The sequence below is a fragment of the Bipolaris maydis genome (assembly GCF_028858645.1).
Source record: "Bipolaris maydis strain C4 unplaced genomic scaffold PSV08scaffold_5, whole genome shotgun sequence".
Classification (NCBI taxonomy): domain Eukaryota; kingdom Fungi; phylum Ascomycota; class Dothideomycetes; order Pleosporales; family Pleosporaceae; genus Bipolaris; species Bipolaris maydis.
This window is the reverse complement of record NW_027093861.1, coordinates 1,221,856-1,239,967: the sequence shown is the minus strand read 5'-3', so window position 1 is coordinate 1,239,967 and position 18,112 is coordinate 1,221,856. Positions and strand designations below refer to the sequence as shown.

Sequence of the window (18,112 nt, the reverse complement as noted above, 5' to 3'; positions counted from 1 at the left end):
TGGCAGGATGGCTGGACGGGCTGGGCTGGACGGGCAGATAATAATTCCTACTACGAGGGCCAACCAGCCGTTCCCCTCTGCTGGGCCAGCCAGCGTGCAGTCCAGCCCTGGTCGTACTGCGGGGGGGCGGCGGCGGCGACGACGAATGGCCCACTAACCCCCCAAATGGCTGGTTGGTTGGGGTGGCCAGGACTTCATCGGACGCTGGGCAGAGCGTGTGCTGCGCAACCACCTCGCCCTCTGCTACACCTGCGTTTCACTCGCCCACTGCACTCTCCACCCCCCGTCTCCCATCCCTAGCCGTCTCGTCTTGCCGTGGATGCTCTCATTGTCTCCTCCCACGCGCCGCCACGGCCTGTCTTGGTCCTCCCAGGGCGCGTCCACACTCTCCGCCATGCAGCCATGCAGCGGCTTGTCCGCTATCGCTGTCGCCTTCCTATCTCGAGCCAGCCTTCCGCTGCTGATGCCATCATCCTCGTGCTTGTAGAATACGCCGTCTTGTCTGCAGCCCATGGCATGGCCCTCCTCGCTAGGCTGCGGTGCACTGTGACGTCGTTTGCCTATAGCCATACACATACTTGTACATGTATGTGCAGTGCTGTCTCTGCTTCTCACGTGTTTCTTGATATATGTGCACACACATGTGCACATAGATACGCTGCACTGATCCCGTCTCACAGAGCCAGGCCATTTCCAGGACACACCTCGCCGGCTCGCAGTGGTGCAATTCCTCTCCTAATGGCATGTCCACTGCACGTGACTCAGCAAGCGCCAAACCGACCACCCAACCTCAACCGCGCCTTGGTCTTCAACCAGTTCGACACCACACCGACACCCTTCTCGCATCACCTTCCCCCACCCATGTGTGACCAAACCCTCACAGCCGATGCGCTGCATCTGAACACTCACCCAGACTAACCCCACATGGACCACAAACAAGTCTGCACATACCTTTCCGTACCCGCATCACACACTAACCTCGTCCACCTTGTCTGGAACGCTACCGCTGCCCCCAATCGTCATGGCCACTTGCATCAAAGCATGCACAAGAATGCGAAATGAGGTTGACATGTCCAAACTTGGGCAAAGAGACGGACCTATGCATTTGAGCCTCACATGGCACCCACCAACGTCAAAACAGTCATCGCGTAGTATGCGCATGCATCGCCAGTCTTGCTTGGCCGGCGCGCCCACATCTCCTGTGCAATGAGCCCCTTTTTTACTCTCCTCAACCATCCGTCGTCGTGGCAGTCTATGGCAATGAAACACCAACCAACATCTGTCATTATCTTGCACACATGTTTAATCCAGACGAGTGGGTGGACCAGCGCCGCAGTATGCATGATTGGGACATGGCCGAAGCAAAAGCGAGTGTTGAAGCGGTGAAGCGGTGGTGGGAGTAGACTTGTGTTGGTGCACGCAACATGTAGAATGCCTAGAAAAAGTCGAGAGCCGCGCTTTGACGAGAACATTATATAGGCCAATGATATGTTTGCTGTCGGAACTTTGCGTCGTAGAGAAATGCGGTATGCGCGCCCCTCGTTGTTAAAAACTTGATGCATCGCAAAGAGCACTTGTACGTGAGATTGCCCATTGTCTTGATTAGCCCAGCGAGGGAGATTTATTTGAGACGATCCTTTGTGCTAGCCGACTGGCATTACCTCATGCGTCCCTAACCTTGCTCTATTCGCAGTTCCTCTCCCCAGCCCGCTACCGCAGCCGCAACTCCCACCACCACCAACTAACAACATCAACCACCACCACCACCCCCAGCAACCATGGCCGACTCGGACTCTTCCCTGTCTTCTGCGCCTCCTACCGACGATGAAATGGACGTCCAGGTCACACAGGCAGTGGCGACAAAGCCTGCGCCTCAGAAAAAGAGAAAGAAGAATGGCACCATCTTGACTTTCTTCAAGCATCGCTCGCCTTCTCCACCCCCGAGGAAACGGGAGCCCTCTCCACCCCACGAGCCGGTGCCAGAGGACAATCCAGACATTGCTGTATGTATTGGACGCGTCAGTCGCGTCCAGACGCGCCGTGTTGCGTCGCAATCGCGACCCATTTCTCCCTCAAGCCAAAACTAATCCCATGTGCCACAGTTCATTGTCATGTTTCGTTCGCGCTTCAACGAAGCCTTCCCCCGCGGCTCCCCCCATGTCGGCCCACAGGACATTGAATCAGGCGTTGCCGAACACACTCCATCGGCCGATGTCGAGGGTCTGCTGTGTTCCCTGCTTGGCCTTGTCCTCAATCGCAAGAAACCTGTCGAGTTAGTCCAGCCCTCTCGCCCGTCCCCAATACCCATTTCTCGGTCGCCCACTTGCTGCGCACGCAATGACATAGCACGCATACTGACGTGCTTGTTCTCTGTAGAAAAGGTCACTATGGTCGGGCTCTCGAAGAAGCCATCCAAACCCAGAGATCGCAATGGCCTACCAAGTGGACCACCAACCCCCTTAGCGGTGGTCGCAGCTTCAATACTATGACACCGGTAGAGCGGGTGAGCACTCTTCGAGTCCCTTTTGCTGTCGTATGCTGACGAGCGCCCTAGATAACCCTCCTCCACTCGCTGTGTCTATGGAGTCTCAACCAAAACGAGCAGGTCAAGAACATGATCAATACGGCCTACAAGTCACGGACTACCAAAGACCGGCAAGACACAAATATCCCCTTGTCAGTGCAGGCCTGGGGCCGTGACGGCGATAAGCGGCGGTACTACCTAGTCGAGGGGCAAAATGATACCCATTTCCGTGTCTACCGCGAAACAGATCCCAAACTAAGAAAGGTCCAATGGATCAGCGTAGCTGGTTCCATCGAACAAGTGCAGGCACTAGCGAAGAAACTAGAAGAGGTCGACGGTCACAAAGAAGCAAAGGCACTAAGCGAGCGCATGCTCAACGCTGTCCCACGGTTTGAGGCTTCCGAAGTCGTATGTTGTACATCAACCATATACTCCACTCATACTAATGACATGACAGAAACGAAAGCGACGTGAATACACACGCCAACGCAAAGACGCCTTCACGCGCCCAGAACCTGGCTTCTCCTTGTACGAAGGCCGCACCCGTGGCAAGCGCCAGCGATATACATTCGACGAAGAGGATGAATTTGACTCAGACAACCTCTCTGTGCGTAGGTCCGGGCGGCAATCGGGTCGCGACACTCCTGCTGCACCCTCTGGTCCAACTGTCACTGCAAGCGGTCGCCAGGTACGATCTCGTGCAACCGGCCTGTATGGAGAAAAGCTCCATAGTGGACAAGTCACAGATCACCCATCACCTGCGACTGGTGACTATGTGCGATCAGATGTATCAGAGGAGCCGCAATCAGGCCATGGTCGGGCCGCACGGGCTGCGAATAGAGGTGCAATCAACGAGCGTACCTTGAACCGGGCGATGGATTCAGAAGATGACGAGGATGCAACGTCGTGGGATGGGGGAGACGACGACGAAGAAGAACCTGATCAGATGGACCTTGACGACGATGAAGATGACGCCGATGCTGATGACTCTGAGGAAGAAGACGACGAGCCAAGCTTGATGGTTACCCTCCGTTACCGTAAGCCAGGCTCTGACGCCCAAGACAACGACACAACCATGGCCAACGGTGCAAGTCAAGATGCCGCGCCAGTTTCCAAAGCACAACCGCTACAATCACTGCAGCAGGATACTACGCCTCGCCTTGAGCCATCAGCATCGACAGTGCAACCGGAAGCCCCTTCGTCAGTGAACGGTCTCTCAACACCACAGCAGTTCGACATGGCACCCGTCATCCCCAAGTCACAAGAATCGTCCGTCGCCAACTCAGATGCCGCATCCAAACCAGACAGTGGCTTCTTCTCTGCACCAACCCCTCCATACAGCGCACCCGAAGAAGCATCAAAGCCCCAAATGCCAGGAGACCCAACAGCCATGAATATCGAGGTTCCAGCAACGCAATAGACATTATTAGCAGCCCTTTTTTTTCCCTCCGTCGTTGTCTTTTCTTCCCCGCAGGGTAAAGACAAACTGCTCCTTGTTTTATCTATTTTTGTTGCTTTTTCTGCTCGGGTGGACAGTTATATGCTACTTTTGCCATGTGTAAGCAATAATGACATACCCCCTTCCCTGTTTTCGTTTTCTTTTTTTACCTTTATCGTGCGAATGGCGTGGTTTGGGTTTTGAGGTGGGGTGATGGGCTAGGTTGGAAAGTGGGTGAGATTTGGGGGGGGGGGGTTACATAAATATACATGTGCGTGTGTGTTTGTGTGGAGGCAAGAAACGAAGCAGAGGGAGATGGAAAAGTAGAAGAATAGAGAGAAGAAAAAAAAAGTAAACAATGGATACCCATGTTGCGAAGTTGCGGCTTTTTCTCCTTGTTCTATGCGTAACGCTGGTATATGGGTTTTTGTCAGACGAGGCTTGTATCTTCTTTCCTGCATATGTGGAGAGAGAAAGAGAGAGAGAGAGAGAGGGCGGGGGATGTGAATGGGATATGTGAAAGAGGTGTATTAATCCAGCATATAAATACAACAACACAACTGAGATTAGACTTTGACACATTTCCTACTTCTTCTTGGGGTAATCATCATCTGCACTTTTTTTGACTAGCGGAACAAAGATGACACTATGATATTCTCTAGGTACAGCTTGTACTCATATGAGCCGAATAGGCTACCTGCTGCTTGCTACTTTGCCCTGATTCATACATACCAGCCACTGAATGAATCCCGCTGGCTCATGCTGGGCAAAATACTAATATACATTCTTCGACAAGGTATCCCGCCAACACCTCTCAAAGCTTGTTGTTGTGTTCAACGTAACCTCATCTCAGCCGAACAAGCTGCTAGCTGCTGCTCGCTGCTTACCCTTCTCCACCACAGCCCGAACGAACTCCGCTGGACCCTGATGCGCAACCAGCAGTGTACCCACCTTGAGGTAGTGGTTCTCAAACGTTGCCCAAAGTTCCTTGTCTTGATCGTCGGTGGCGTTGGGGCGAGGGTAGTAGGGATCATTGAACCAGAAGCCTTCGACCAACTTCTTCATGGCTTGGGCACGGCCTTCTGGGTTGAGTGCCTGACTGTACTGGAAGCGCTTGCACTGGTTAAAGTCCAGTAGCCACATAGATACAGTGCGGTGCTCGAAGTCGAGATCGAAAAAACGACCTGCTGTGTCTGCCGTACTTGCATCAAGGTCCGCTACCGTTGGACGACCACTGATCGCCGGGCTGCTTCCTAATACGAACTCCACGTCGTTGGCATCGACGTTGGCCCTCCAGTGGAGAATTGCCAAAGCGTGTGCCATGTTTATCGCATAGAATTTGGTATCCAGCTCAAGGCGCTCCATCTCATCGACGTGGAGAGGGAAGTTGCGGAGTCGAACGTTCCTAGCTTCTGCCTTTCGGGTGTCGTTGCGGCGACCTAGATAAATTCTGACCAGGCAAGACTTGTTCTCGTGATAGTTGAGAAACTGGGTCTTGGCATTCTTGATGGCTTTGGGGCAGAGCGCATCAACAATGGCTGCGCGTACAGGAAGAGGGAGGGGAAAGATACGCTCGGAGAGAAGACCGTAGTTGGGCGTGGGAGTATTCTCGGGAAACAAAGCGCCCTTCGAATCCCAGAACCTGTTGCTCGTGGGCGCAACCCATGCCTGGCAGCGGGGAACACGGACTGTTGGATGAATGGAAGCAAGGGCATCGAAAGCTTGGTACACACACTGGTGTGTCTGGAGATCGGTGTAGAGTTCATCCTTCTTAGCGGCCGTATTGGCGAGCTTGATGACCGTGTCGGTGCCCTTTAATGCAAACACCGTTCCACACTGTCCCTTGCCGACTTGGAGAAATGTTTGTTGACTCGCGTCATCGCGTGCGCGCTGATTAGCTTCGGCAAGAGAAGACTTTGTCGATATGGCGGACTTGGTGGACAGCATGCGGCGAAGAATGACCTCCGGGGGCGATGTACGCATTTCGTCGTCACTGAAAGTGAACAGGCTCGTGGTTGCAGCAAAGGTGTTGAGGATGAGCTCTCGAAGTGAGTCCGCGATGGATGAAGCGGACAGTTGAGACACATCGGCGTCATCAGACTCGTCAGTGAGATTGTTCCTGCGTCGATCCATAATGTGCTCTACTTAACACTTTGTCAGTCAGCGAGTAGAGATAAGGAGGATGGATTGTCTGTTACCTGAGGATATGTGTTGAGGTGGTTTTGATGCAAAAAGATAAGAGAAGAGTGTTAAGAGTGAGATTGTATGGTGGGAGTAGCCCTTTTTATAGATTGTGTGTGCCGAGACTGTGCTGGGAAATCAAGCAGTGAGAGATGACAGTAAAGGCAAGGCTGCCAAAGGCTGGGCTTCGTTGTCAATGGCAGAGCGTTATTGGTCAGCTCCTAAAGCGGTGGACCATGGTTTACAAATTATAGTCATGCCTTACACCACTGAGAGAATACCATGATTCACATGCGTTTGAAAATGGCAAGTGACTTTGACCAACAATACCGTAATCACCTTTACCTGAATAGTCCTGACATGGTGCCCCGAACAAATTAGGCGTTTACAAGGTCCTAACCTTGGTTAGTTCAAGCGGGTGGCACAAAACAGAACTTCGTAGAAAGTGACAATGGCTGTATGTTTTACACGTGAACGCTTTGGGAGGTGAATGAAGGCGGTGTGCTTTTGCCCATTTACATATTATGTGTACCACAGCACTGATACATCACCATCTCTAGTTTTGTTGATCTCTCTTACTATTGTTTCGACGTGTTACACAGGAAAGACACCACAAATGCCTGCTTGGCGCAATGGGATGATTGATCAGGTCGCCAGTCTTGTCAAACGGCTGGGTACCAGGAGCGCAATTTGTAGGAAAGTAGTGGAAAAGAAGAAGAAGACTGATGACATTAGTTCAATCTGACTGAGAAAGATGGAGATAGAGAACGCACAGCATTTGAGTGGGTGTATTAGTTAAGAATATCATACAATAAGCAACTAAGCCCGAAGTTGAAGTATTTCTCTTCCTTTTCTTCTCAGCAAAACAACCCCCCGCATTTTCTGCTAGAAAAATCTTATCTTACATTCAACGTGCATCTAAACATATCATTATAAATCATCGAGGCAGAGCCCCCGGCATACCCGCGGCAATCCCAGTCGTAGTCCTGCTCTGCAACTTGGGTCTCGTAGACTGACGTCCTCGGGGCTGCTCGCCGCGCCAGCGCATGCCATCAGCACGATGCTCTCTACCATCAGCTGCAGAACTTGGTTTGCGGACGCCAGCTCTAATTTCTGCTTCGCGCATCTTCTGGCCCTCTGCCTCGATGCGTTCCTCCAGCGTGACGTTTTCGGATATCGGGCTGGGGATGTACGAAGCTGAAGGAGGTGCAGTCCCGTTTCCGTCCATGACCGCGATTTCGTCCTCGTCGTCACTGTCTTGGAGTGCTGTGTCGGCATCCGGTGGTGTGGCTGCTCCGCCTCTTGTGTTGTGTTTGCGGGGCCAGAGCGAGGGGAGGACGATTTGCTGGAAGCGCGGTTCTACAGCGCGCTCGTCGAACCAGGCGTGCACGCGCGACTCGATGAGCTGGGCTATCTTGGGTACGTCTTGGAGGCGCGATCGGGATCCGACCAAGGAGCGCACGGAGAGGTCGAGACGGTAGTCGTCAAGGAACGTAAAGGCAAGGGTTGTGGGACGGTGTGGAGGCGCGCCAGACGAGGATGAAGGACGGCGCGGAGAGGTGTTTTGATGGGTACCTAACTTTGGTGATGACACGGGGGCGGGGGTCGACGGAGGTGATGATGAGGGTATGAAGGATACCACCAGTGTTCCTGAGAAGCGCACAATACTGACAGCGAGGGCAACTGGCAGGACTGCAGACTTTGGTTTTGGCCAGTTTAGATTCAACGTCGTCTCTATGCCGATGGTGATGACGTCGCTCAGATCCACGTCCATTCGGGCCTGGAGTCTTTCTTTCTCGTTTCCCGCGTTGCCCGGTCCATACCAGAAGCCGTCGTCAGCGGGCATGACTCTGCAGTTGCTGAATATAGGAAACTCGTCGCCAAGTGCTATCTCAGTAACTCTAATATCGCCAATCCAGTCGGGCTTGCTACCGGCATTCAGAACATCTGTGAGAGACGTCAGGATGGCATCGTCCTGTCTCGCATCTGCTCTTAGTTGTGCAATGGTCTGCGCAATGAGCACATTGAACCAGTCCAAGCTCTCCGGTTGGTGACCTTTGACGTTGTAATATGTCTTTGCAAGTATGGTTGCTATGCTCGGCCCTCCCATGCTCTCCTCTCCCTTTCTTATAATACTCCGAGACGGCTTGTGCCGCAATGAAAGTGACGTTGAATTTGCCCGCGCCCGCAACTGCTTGTACGATTGCTGGTGTGCTAGTGTGCGAGCTCGTCGCAGAGAATTGAGGTGCAGCGCGCGCTCATCAGCCGAGGGAGGCTCTCCAAAAATGAAGAATTTGATGAAGCAGAATATTAGTAGCGCAATGGAAAGCTGGCCAAGTAGGAAGCCCTGGGTGAAGGAGAGCCTGCGGCATGTTAGTGGGGGTTCAACCAAGTTGAGAGGTTACTGTACGATGAGGCGCCGCCCTGTGTGACGGGCAGCGGCACCGGCGTAGGAACTTCTTGGGCCATATTTGCGACTGTGTTCCTACTACCTGCTTAACAATTCCATGTTGTGCATGTGAGTTGTGATTGTTTACAGAAGAGCCCAAGACGTAATTGTGCATCAACCAGAAGGGAAGGATGATGGCGCGCAGGGAATTGGAAGCTACGTACTACTATCGATAAGCGTGACCTCCCCTTCCACACCTCGTCTCTGCAACCCATGACTCTCCAGACACCCGACCACCCCTCTCCATATTCTGCCCTTGCCTAGGATGCCCATTCTCTCAAAGATCGTTGCCTTTCGTACTCCCACGAACCGCGTTGCTGCCATCAAGGCGGCCAGAGTAATCCGCTCAATCAAGAGCCGATACCGAACTCAGGCCTTCCTCTTCCTGGCGTACCATTTCTTTCTTACGTCGCCTATGCACCTAGACATCTTCATCATGTTCTTCATCCTCGTGAGCAACTTCATGAATCGGCAACAGGCATTTCCCAATCAACTGGCCATTGATGCCCTCCGCTTCCTGATAGACGAAAGGAGGTTCGTTATGCTCTGATCGCTGAACGCAGTTACACTGGAAACCATTTTGGGCTGGCAGATGTTGCGGGAGAGTATTCTACTCACAACATATCTTATGAGTCCCTCATACACCTCGGCATCTCTTTCACTTCTGGAACACGGAGATAGCGGCAGTTGCATCTCCGATTGGCCGACTAAGCTCCCCGCCTCGAAACAGCTTGGGATCGCATCTCATTGCGGACATTTGCAACGTCCATATGGACTTCGACACGTTGAGCCAAAGCCTCTCGCCAGGCGGGGCCATTCAAAATCCTACCCTCACACTGCCTGCCACGTGCGACCCGCCATCTGAAAGCAACCCTCCGAAACGGGCAGTATGGATTGTAAGACGCGCTTCTGTCCACTGAACACGCGCTGGATAGCTGACGCCTGTTTGCAGGTCTTTGGAGCGACTGGCCACATAGGACGATCCCTGGTTCGAGCGATTCTAGCACACGGCGATCAATGCACTGCAGTCGGATGGTCTCAAGAGAACACATTGGAACAGATGGACAAGTGGCAGAATAAGAACTGTTTGGGTTTGCTTTGCGACGTCCGAGTGCGGGACACGGTGAATTGGGTGATCAAAAAGAGCGTCGACTATTGGGGGCGCGTGGACGTGATAGCGAACAGCACCGGTTATGGTGTCATTGCAGCCTGCGAAGACCAGGACGACTACGACCTGCGCAATCAATTCACCACCAACTTCCTCGGCACTCTGCATATCATCCAGCTATCACTCCCCTATTTTCGCGCCCAAAACTCTGGGCGCTACCTCATATTTTCCTCTACGGCTGGATCTCTCGGCGTACCCGGACTTGGCCCGTATTGCGCGACAAAGTATGCTGTTGAGGGTCTCATCGAGTCGATGCTATACGAAGTCGATATTTTCAATATCAAAGCGACCCTAGTTGAACCCGGTCATGTTCGGCTGGACGAGCCAGACGACAATGTATTAACCCCCAGTTATACCTCTGCTCCTGTTTCTGGAACAGGGCCTCCCAAACCAAAGCGGTACGGTCACTTTTCCGTGAAACCAAATCCAAGCGAGCCATATTCCAATTTGACCAGTCCTGCACAACACGCGCGACGGATGGTACAGTGGCTAAACGACCGACAGCCGGTGAGTGCCGTCAAAAGCGCTGAACTCATGTGGCAACTAGGCCATTGTAGCTACCCTCCGCTGCGCTTGGTCCTGGGTAGTTATGCTGTGGAAAGTATCCGGGACCGTATGAAGAGTATTACCGAAGAGGTACGTAAATGCCTCACTGTCCCATGAACGCACTGACACATTGTAGATTGAGGATTGGAAACATCTTTCGTTTCCAGTCTCTATGCCTCCAGAAGATGATGAGAGAAAGGATGATGTCAAAGAGGAACAAGATCAGGACGAAGAACAAGATCAGGAATGATGGGTCGAGCAATTCGCATGCTAGTGCGATGGTGTTGTTCTACAGTTGCCGTGCATGCCTTGGTCTTCAAGAAGACAATGTTGAGAAAAAAAGATAATCTATACCTGTGAATGTATTAGCACCATAACTTACCTCAACGAACTTGGAAAGATTCCAACTTCTGGTGTCATGCATCTCACAAAATCTATTGGTGAGATAGGTGCTACATCTTAGTAACAATGTATGTAACAAAATCGTAATACTAGTAACATTCATCACAACTGTCTTTTGTCCAGACTTAACTGCAAGAGATGTAAGCTATACCGCGAACGATGCGTTCTTTAAGCAAAAAGGAAGCCTACGCTAACCTCGCGTATCCACAAACGCACGTTATAGCGCCTCTGCTGTACGCACAGATCAACCGTCAACATGGGTCTCTCGCCCGTGCAAAGAAAAAATTCCCGCTCGTCCCCTCCTCACACCGAAAAGCAAAAAAGAAAGAGTAATGCATCGGCCGGGAATCTACTCGTCTGTTAGTTGAACGTCCGAATTGAACGTTGTGTGGCTGGGAAATCGTACCGAACCCGGGGCTAGCCGAAGTTGACCTTTTCATCCACTGCAAGATGAGATGGAATAGAAGAATGGCAACGGCTAATTTTACCACTAAACCACCGATGCTACTTGTTCTGGTGGTTTCCTGCACTGAGGGCCAATGGACCCTGTGCTGGATTGATGGCTGGTGGTGGGATTGTAAAGCAAATATTGCAAGTGAAACAGCGGGACCGGCCCGTAGCGAGGAAGAACGATCCCCATTTTGGATCTGCAATTGGGCTAGCGCGGTTGCGGTGGTCGGCATGAAGCTGCTTTTTGGTACTACCTCATATGTGCTTGTTCGTCTCGGGCTATGTAGCTATTGACAACGTGTACACCGCTGCAGAGATACTTGTTTTCTGTCTGTTGGGTGAGATGATGCTGCATTGTACTTTTGTGGTAGACGGCGATTTTCCTAGTTTTTTTGTCTTGCAATTGATTGTGCAATTCAGTACTGGTACGCCAACTCAGATCGTCCCAAAGGTAAAAATGTAAGGTTTACTTTTATTGAAGATGGTAATGCGTCTCGGTAGGTTGACGTGGCTCCAATGCCCGCTCAGCAATCACGCATCTAGTAATTTGTCTCGTGGCATCTTCCCATATTCAACTCACACTGTTTGCACTGATAGACTAGGTTGCAAAGCATATCACTACTAAATAGTCCTATTTCGGGTTGCTTGCCAAGGCTCCAGATATTCAATGAATGCGCAGCCTACGTACATACAAGCACCGTTTGTAACGTTGTCTGAACAGCCAATGAGCCCCAGTGACTTGGCTACTAAGGAACCTTGGCATTCTAGCAATGTATGTACCCACAGACCAGGTGATGCCAATCAGCATGGCTTGTAGATCTGGTATGAGCCAACACCATTTGTAATGTGTTTGCATTTTTCCGAAATCCTGATCCACCTGAGACCGATAGTATGTTTTCCTATCTCCTTTGTGAGCCATGTATTTCGGATGTGGTCTGAACACAGCGAGTATTGGGTTTTGAACTTACCTCCAGGAAGCGTAAAGTACCCTTTACTACCCCCGTGTTTTTCCATGCATTCTTCCGGTGTTCCACATCTAAAATTGTCAAGTTCCCCTGGTCCATCTGTCTCCCCAATAGATACTCCATCCACAAACACCTCAAAGTGTTGACACCTCCCAGCTGAATCAGCTACCACGAACACACTTCCCTCAGCTACTTCGACCTCGTGCTCAAACATTTGAGAGGGCTCGTACGAGTTTTTCACATGAGGTAGTTGGATTTCCCTCCATGGTTGGATGATTTCAGTAGTGCAGGGTTTGTCGACAAGTTGGTGTGGTGGTTCTACTGGTGGAGGCACAGGGTCTACTACGGGAGGACGGGGCTGGTTGAATGTCATTCCGTCACTACAAGTGCAAGCGCAAGTCTCTGGAACCGGGTTTTCGCACGTCAGAGAGGGCACGTAACCTGGAACCATAAATTAGTGGTGGGACTCATTTATCTAACAGTGAACACATACCATTTTGGCATGTCACCATGCTACCAAAGGCCATGCTACCAGGAAACATGTCCATTCCAGATTGCGCGTGCACAATCTGGCTGGTGAGAGTGGCAATGATGGCTATGGAAGCACGCATGTTGTCGGTTTCTTGGGACGAAAGATGTAGATGATAGTCGATGTAGAAGAAAGCTGTAGGAATTTTCAAGGAAAAGCTCTACTTTATATATCTCGAGGAAATCGCTTAAATCCCTCGCGTCCTTGATAGAAAAAAGAAAATTGAGCCATACCAGTAGTGAGTGTCACACCGACTGAAGCCCACAAGCCAAGTAACACGCTGTTGGGAATAGGATGTGCATACCCTTCAGTTAAGGCAGGGGTTCCTGACAGTATGGATAGAAGACGTAACCAAGGAACATGAACGTATCTACTCAGCGGTCACTTCATTGGCTGGCATCGAGTTCCAAATACTCCTCTTTGTTATCAGAGCATCCGAGTGATTTGCATTGGCCTAAGCGCGAAAGATTTGGTCGCAATTACGTAGTCATTTTTGCAAAAAAGAAAAAAGAAAAAAAATAGAAAGACTCGGTACGCAACGTCGAAGCCATAAGCAAATCCCGCCCATTAGCAAAAACAGGCATATAATGGGATCACCGTCTTGGAAAAGTAGTCAAACTCCACTTGACTAGCGGCGGAACCCCGCAAGTATTCCGAATATATCCGAGTCAACAAGATACAAACACAGTTAAACATAAGTGTATACTTCTTTTTTTTAGCGGCGCATGCGCCTGTAAGAGATCATATACAGGTGGTGCTGTGCTGCGAGCAAGAACTCTAGACGACCAGATGACGCGCTCGACCAGAGCAAGGCACAATAGTAGTCTGGATGAAAAAAAATAATTATGAGTTAGCCAATAGTTAGGTACCAGATCGTTAGGAATGAACAATATATAAAGTGTATCTGTGGAGCTTGTTATATCTATCGATCACTTCACATTTCATCTTTTTGTTCTGAATCCATTACCTATACAGACACTATGAGAACCTCTTTGGTATTTCTCGTTTCGGCCCTTTCTGCAGGCGTTTACTCCTTCGAAACCCAGAACGTGCTCGGGTCGACCAACCCTGCAGAGACCTCGTACCAGTGTCAGAACGGTAAGCAGACTCAAGGCCCAAAACGTTTCGAAAACCTTACAAAATCTAGGTGCAACGCCTGCAACTACGTGTACTGATCCATCAAACGTACCCACATGCTCCTGCTCCTGCTCCAACGGCGTCACGTACAATGAGTTGCTCTCTGCCCATACCTCCAGAAATCCCAACCCCTTTCCCGACACTTGCTCGGCTGAAAGGGACGACTGCCTCGAGCGCGAAAGAACACTCACCGCTCAAGTTACTGAGGCTCAAGAAAAGCACACAGAGTGCGAGGCGACATCCCTAGCCGACCGTCAAAAGGCGGAGCTAGATGCCTTGCAACAGGCTCAGAACTGCAAATTGGAGTTGAGCAACAAGGACGTCGAGATCTCTCAGTGCAAGTCTCAGTCGACCAACGATCTTAATGCTGCAAACAGTGCTTGCAAGGTGCAGTTGGGCAGCAAGGACATAGAGATCACTCAGTGCAGGCAGAAATCGGCCAACGATCTTACTGCTGCAAACAATGCTTGCAAGACCAAGGAGGATCAACTCAACAAAGATTTAGCCGAATACAAGAAAACGCATTACAGACACCTCGGTTGCTATGCCGACAATGCCAGCCGAGTGCTAGCGGAGCACGTAAAGTTCGACAACAAGATGACTATCCAGATGTGTTCGTCTATCTGCGAGAACTATACCTATTTTGGAATCGAATATGGCTGGGAATGCTACTGTGGCAACACTATGAAGAGTGGTTATAATATGGTCGGTGGAGCTGAGTGTGTCCACAAGTGCCGAGGTGACGATGGCCAGGTCTGTGGAGGTGTCTGGAGGGCATCTATTTTCACACGAGCATAGGGTGGAGTAGATGATCTGCACTTAGTAGCAAAATAGGTAGTATAGAGTCGAGAGAGTGAGTGGCAGAGTAGGATCGAGATGGTGACATATTGGATTAGCAAGCCGAGTAGATAATAGTATCGTAGTTAGTAATAAAATCTGGTGTACCGACTTGTTCTCGCATGTGAATTCTCTACATTGAACCGACAGCCAGACGGCGGATATATATAGATTTCAAAGCAAAACTGATAGACCTCCCACCAAAGATATGCCAGAGCTCTCAAGTAAGGGAAAGGCAAAGCGAAGTCCAACAACTTGATCGCAGTCAGTTTCTGCCACTTTTACTCCCTTACACCGTAAACGAGACCGAATCTAAAAAAAATCAGACGACCCAACTCGACATGAAGCATTGTAGGAAAAAGTAAGCGCAATTAGACATATCACAATGTCTCCACGACAACACAAGATCAAGCTGTCTGGCTGCTGCAATCCACACTCGTCATTGGTACTTAGTAGCACCAATCTCACATCCCCCGAAAAAACAAATATATATATATATATTAACCTCTCCAAGACAAGAACAAAACACCCATTCCAGATACACCCAGGCCGATGCTTGTCAATCAAGCCTAAAGGCGCCTCCCCCGCTGTATCAAACCCAATATCTACTAGCCCTTGAACAACAATACTCCCTTTCACAGTCGAATCAAAAAAAAACTCTCACCAACCAACAGTGTTAGGATGAACAATGAATATTCGCCTATCTTTACCAAGTCACTAGAGGTCTGAAATAACAGAGAAATGGAGGATCGAGTACCACGATTGACCACTTTTACACAAACACACCCATGTACATATATCGAAGTCGAAGAAGAAGAAGAAGAAGAAGAAGAAGAAGAAGAAGAAGAAGAAGAAGAAGAAGAAGAAGAAGAAGAAGAAAACAACCAAATAATGGATAAATTTAACACATTTTCACAGTAACTCACTGAACAACACTGAAATGCGAATAGACGAGAAAAAAAAGATGTGAATATTACAAAAATAAAGATTTCGTTCATGATAAAGCAGCAAACATGCTACGTAGCAACACAAGTAATACACTCACCACACCAACTTCGAGTTTTCTAGAATAGGTGTAATATCAGTCAAATATATACAAATAAACCCTAAGAAATCGATTACAACCACTATTAAAACGTGCAGCCTACGCGCTGTAGAGCTAGAGGCCTTCAAAAGTAGACACGTTTGGACACGTCTCACTTCTGACAGAACACACAGACCACGCCGATTACTAAGCAAGATGCCGCCAGACAGCGATACTATCGACGTCGAGCTACCAAGGATAAGGCAGGAGATAGCAGAGCTAGAAGGACAGATCCAGAACGAGATAGAAATGGAAGCTACGCAGCCTGCTACCCCCACTCAAAATCTAGAAACCTCTAATATATTTGAAATACCTATTCTACCACCAAATAAAAGACAAGCAAACTTCTCACCAGAGAAGACTCGCACTCATAGACGTACTAGGAGCAACTTCTCTCCTTTTATAGGCTCGACACTAAGGAACCCTTTCTCTAGCCAGAATAGGACACCTAAGGCAACGACAGTAGAAGAGGCTCTTGAGATAGCTAGGAACCTAGTAATCCAAGCAGCTAATCTAGCTGAAAACAACCCTACCCAGCAGACTAGTCTACTAGACCTAGTAGAAGTCTTCAGAGACTATACTGAGACAGGTAGAGTTAGTAAGAAGAACTCAGCAATCCTAGGAGATCAGATCTCCTCTCTCTCAAATGTCTCAAAGGAGCTTAGAGACAAAGTTCGACGCCTTGAAAAGCCTATTCCTGCACAACCAAACCAGCAGGGTGATAGACAGACAGCTGCTCTTACGCAGCCTATATCGTACGCTGCCATTGCAGCTGCAAACAAGGAGCAACAGTGGACTACTATGCAGAAGAAGGCACCTCAAAAGGCTAAGCCTAGCCTAAAGGAGAGGCAGCTCGTCCTAGTCAACCAAGGAGGCCCTGCTGCCTTTGACGCCCTTAGGCTAAGAAATGCCTTCAACCAAGCCTTCACCTTGAAAGGAGGGGTGCAATCGCCCGTAGTCGCCTCAGTCACGCTATCCTCAAAAGGGAATAAGGTAGTCACTACCACGCCTGCTTTTACAGCCAACTACCTGCTGGAAAACCAGGGTATCTGGAAGGATCTAGTAGCCTTTAAGGTAGCGCAGCCAATTACCTCGTGGTTTAAAATAGTCGTCCATAGGCTACCTACTAACCACGGCCTAGAGGTAATCAAGGAGGAGATTGAGACCTTTAACAAAGGCCTTAAAGTAGTAGGCACTCCCTTCTGGCTCACTCCTGAGTCTAAGAGAGGGCAGCAAAGCTATGGCTCCGCCTGCGTCGCCTTTGCGACTGAAGAGGAGGCCCTCAAGGCTATAAGAGGAAAGCTCTATATCCTAGGAGAGAGCCTAAGAGCAGAGAAGCTACGAGTTATTAACAACTTAAAGCAGTGCTCTAAATGCCAAGGCTTTGGCCACCTTGAGGCTAGGTGCACTAGAGTAGCCTGTCAGATTTGTGGTGAGGCTCACCACACTAGTCTACACAGATGCAAGTCCTGCCCTACTAAAGGCAAAGCCTGCGTACACACTATATTTAAGTGTGTTAATTGTAGCAAACCTCACGCAGCTAATAGCCACGAATGTGATATCCTACAAGCTAGGATATCTAGGACTACCTCTTCTAACTAGAATGTTAAAAGTCCTACAAATAAATGTTAATAGGAATAGCCCTGCTACTGAGAGCGCCCTAGACCTAGCTATTAAAGTAGACGCCAGGATCGTCGCAGTACAGGAGCCCTGGTTACCTAAGGGATCCTCGTACGAAAACACTAGATCTACCGCTCACCAGGACTTTACTCAGATACTACCTACCCCTAAGGATACCTCCTTAAGGCCTAGAGTACTATTCTATATTAGAAAAGACCTAAAAGGAGAGGTTAATCCCTTTATTAGCGACGATAACGATTTCCTAGCTATCAAAGTACTAGCCTCTACTTCTAGCCTCTATATCTACAATATTTATAACGAAAAAAGCCTCCAAGAAGGGCTAAATAAGACGACAATTCAGAGGCGCCTCCTGCAGGAGATCCTACAGCCTCAGTCAATTATCCTAGGAGACTTCAACACCCACCATCCTAGGTGGAGCCTAGAGGAGCGCAGCCCTAGCACACAAGCAGAGGAACTAGTAGAGTGGATAGATACTCAAGATCTCACTCTACTAAATACTCCAGGGGCAGGCACTTTCTTGAGATCTCATATGCGGCAAGAAAGCGTATTAGACCTTACTTTTGCAACCAGCAATACAGCTGCTAGTATCCTGGACTGGCAGACTATACCTGAAGTAGGTTCTGACCACCACGCTATTCTATTTAGTATCTATACTACTAGCCAGCTACCTAGCCAGCCAGCCAGCCTGCCAAAACAGTATAATACGAAACGAACGGACTGGACGACTTTCAAGGAGACGCTAGGACAGGAGATCAAAGTCC

The 18,112-nt window shown here is 49.7% G+C and overlaps 6 protein-coding genes across 6 annotated transcripts; 3 read left to right on the top strand and 3 right to left on the bottom strand.

Annotated features, from left to right (window-relative positions):
* Positions 1-1,730: 1,730 nt before the first annotated feature.
* PSV08DRAFT_400950 (uncharacterized protein) lies at positions 1,731-3,987 on the top strand. The gene is made up of 5 exons (XM_014226666.1): positions 1,731-2,003; positions 2,103-2,272; positions 2,377-2,503; positions 2,555-2,932; positions 2,982-3,987. The coding sequence occupies exons 1-5, from the start codon at positions 1,779-1,781 to the stop codon at positions 3,942-3,944; spliced, it is 1,863 nt and encodes a 620-aa protein (XP_014082141.1). The 5' UTR covers positions 1,731-1,778; the 3' UTR covers positions 3,945-3,987.
* An 824-nt stretch (positions 3,988-4,811) lies between these two features.
* On the bottom strand, positions 4,812-6,176 carry PSV08DRAFT_408963 (zinc finger protein-domain-containing protein; the record flags this gene model as incomplete). Its single annotated transcript, XM_014226667.1, has 2 exons — positions 6,161-6,176; positions 4,812-6,103 (listed from the first exon to the last, which is right to left on the bottom strand). Exon 2 carries the CDS (start codon positions 6,093-6,095, stop codon positions 4,812-4,814), a length of 1,284 nt encoding a protein of 427 aa, XP_014082142.1. The 5' UTR covers positions 6,096-6,103; positions 6,161-6,176.
* A 789-nt stretch (positions 6,177-6,965) lies between these two features.
* Positions 6,966-8,697, bottom strand: PSV08DRAFT_36975 (uncharacterized protein). Its single transcript, XM_014226668.2, has 2 exons — positions 8,554-8,697; positions 6,966-8,506 (listed from the first exon to the last, which is right to left on the bottom strand). Exons 1-2 carry the CDS (start codon positions 8,610-8,612, stop codon positions 7,081-7,083), a joined length of 1,485 nt encoding a protein of 494 aa, XP_014082143.1. The 5' UTR covers positions 8,613-8,697; the 3' UTR covers positions 6,966-7,080.
* A 160-nt stretch (positions 8,698-8,857) lies between these two features.
* PSV08DRAFT_200105 (uncharacterized protein) lies at positions 8,858-10,831 on the top strand (the record flags this gene model as incomplete). The annotated part of the gene is made up of 4 exons (XM_014226669.1): positions 8,858-9,030; positions 9,383-9,488; positions 9,545-10,396; positions 10,443-10,831. 4 exons carry the CDS (start codon positions 8,858-8,860, stop codon positions 10,554-10,556), a joined length of 1,245 nt encoding a protein of 414 aa, XP_014082144.1. The 3' UTR covers positions 10,557-10,831.
* A 1,128-nt stretch (positions 10,832-11,959) lies between these two features.
* Positions 11,960-12,734, bottom strand: PSV08DRAFT_176421 (uncharacterized protein; the record flags this gene model as incomplete). Its single annotated transcript, XM_014226670.1, has 2 exons — positions 11,960-12,564; positions 12,617-12,734. 2 exons carry the CDS (start codon positions 12,732-12,734, stop codon positions 11,960-11,962), a joined length of 723 nt encoding a protein of 240 aa, XP_014082145.1.
* Positions 12,735-13,590: 856 nt separating this feature from the next.
* Positions 13,591-14,737, top strand: PSV08DRAFT_200104 (WSC domain-containing protein). Its single transcript, XM_014226671.2, has 2 exons — positions 13,591-13,750; positions 13,800-14,737. Exons 1-2 carry the CDS (start codon positions 13,633-13,635, stop codon positions 14,585-14,587), a joined length of 906 nt encoding a protein of 301 aa, XP_014082146.2. The 5' UTR covers positions 13,591-13,632; the 3' UTR covers positions 14,588-14,737.
* Positions 14,738-18,112: the final 3,375 nt, after the last annotated feature.

What these genes read in the sequence shown, in the direction of transcription:
- PSV08DRAFT_200104 (XM_014226671.2), top strand. Translation starts at nt 13,633, where the DNA reads ATGAGAACCTCTTTGGTATTTCTCGTTTCGGCCCTTTCTGCAGGCGTT. An exon ending in CTCGTACCAGTGTCAGAACG is followed by an intron (nt 13,751 to 13,799) that starts GTAAGCAGACTC and finishes TACAAAATCTAG; the next exon opens with GTGCAACGCCTGCAACTACG.
- PSV08DRAFT_36975 (XM_014226668.2), bottom strand. Translation starts at nt 8,612, where the DNA reads ATGGCCCAAGAAGTTCCTACGCCGGTGCCGCTGCCCGTCACACAGGGC. An exon ending in ACACAGGGCGGCGCCTCATC is followed by an intron (nt 8,507 to 8,553) that starts GTACAGTAACCT and finishes AACATGCCGCAG; the next exon opens with GCTCTCCTTCACCCAGGGCT.
- PSV08DRAFT_400950 (XM_014226666.1), top strand. Translation starts at nt 1,779, where the DNA reads ATGGCCGACTCGGACTCTTCCCTGTCTTCTGCGCCTCCTACCGACGAT. An exon ending in AGGACAATCCAGACATTGCT is followed by an intron (nt 2,004 to 2,102) that starts GTATGTATTGGA and finishes CATGTGCCACAG; the next exon opens with TTCATTGTCATGTTTCGTTC. An exon ending in AATCGCAAGAAACCTGTCGA is followed by an intron (nt 2,273 to 2,376) that starts GTTAGTCCAGCC and finishes TGTTCTCTGTAG; the next exon opens with AAAAGGTCACTATGGTCGGG.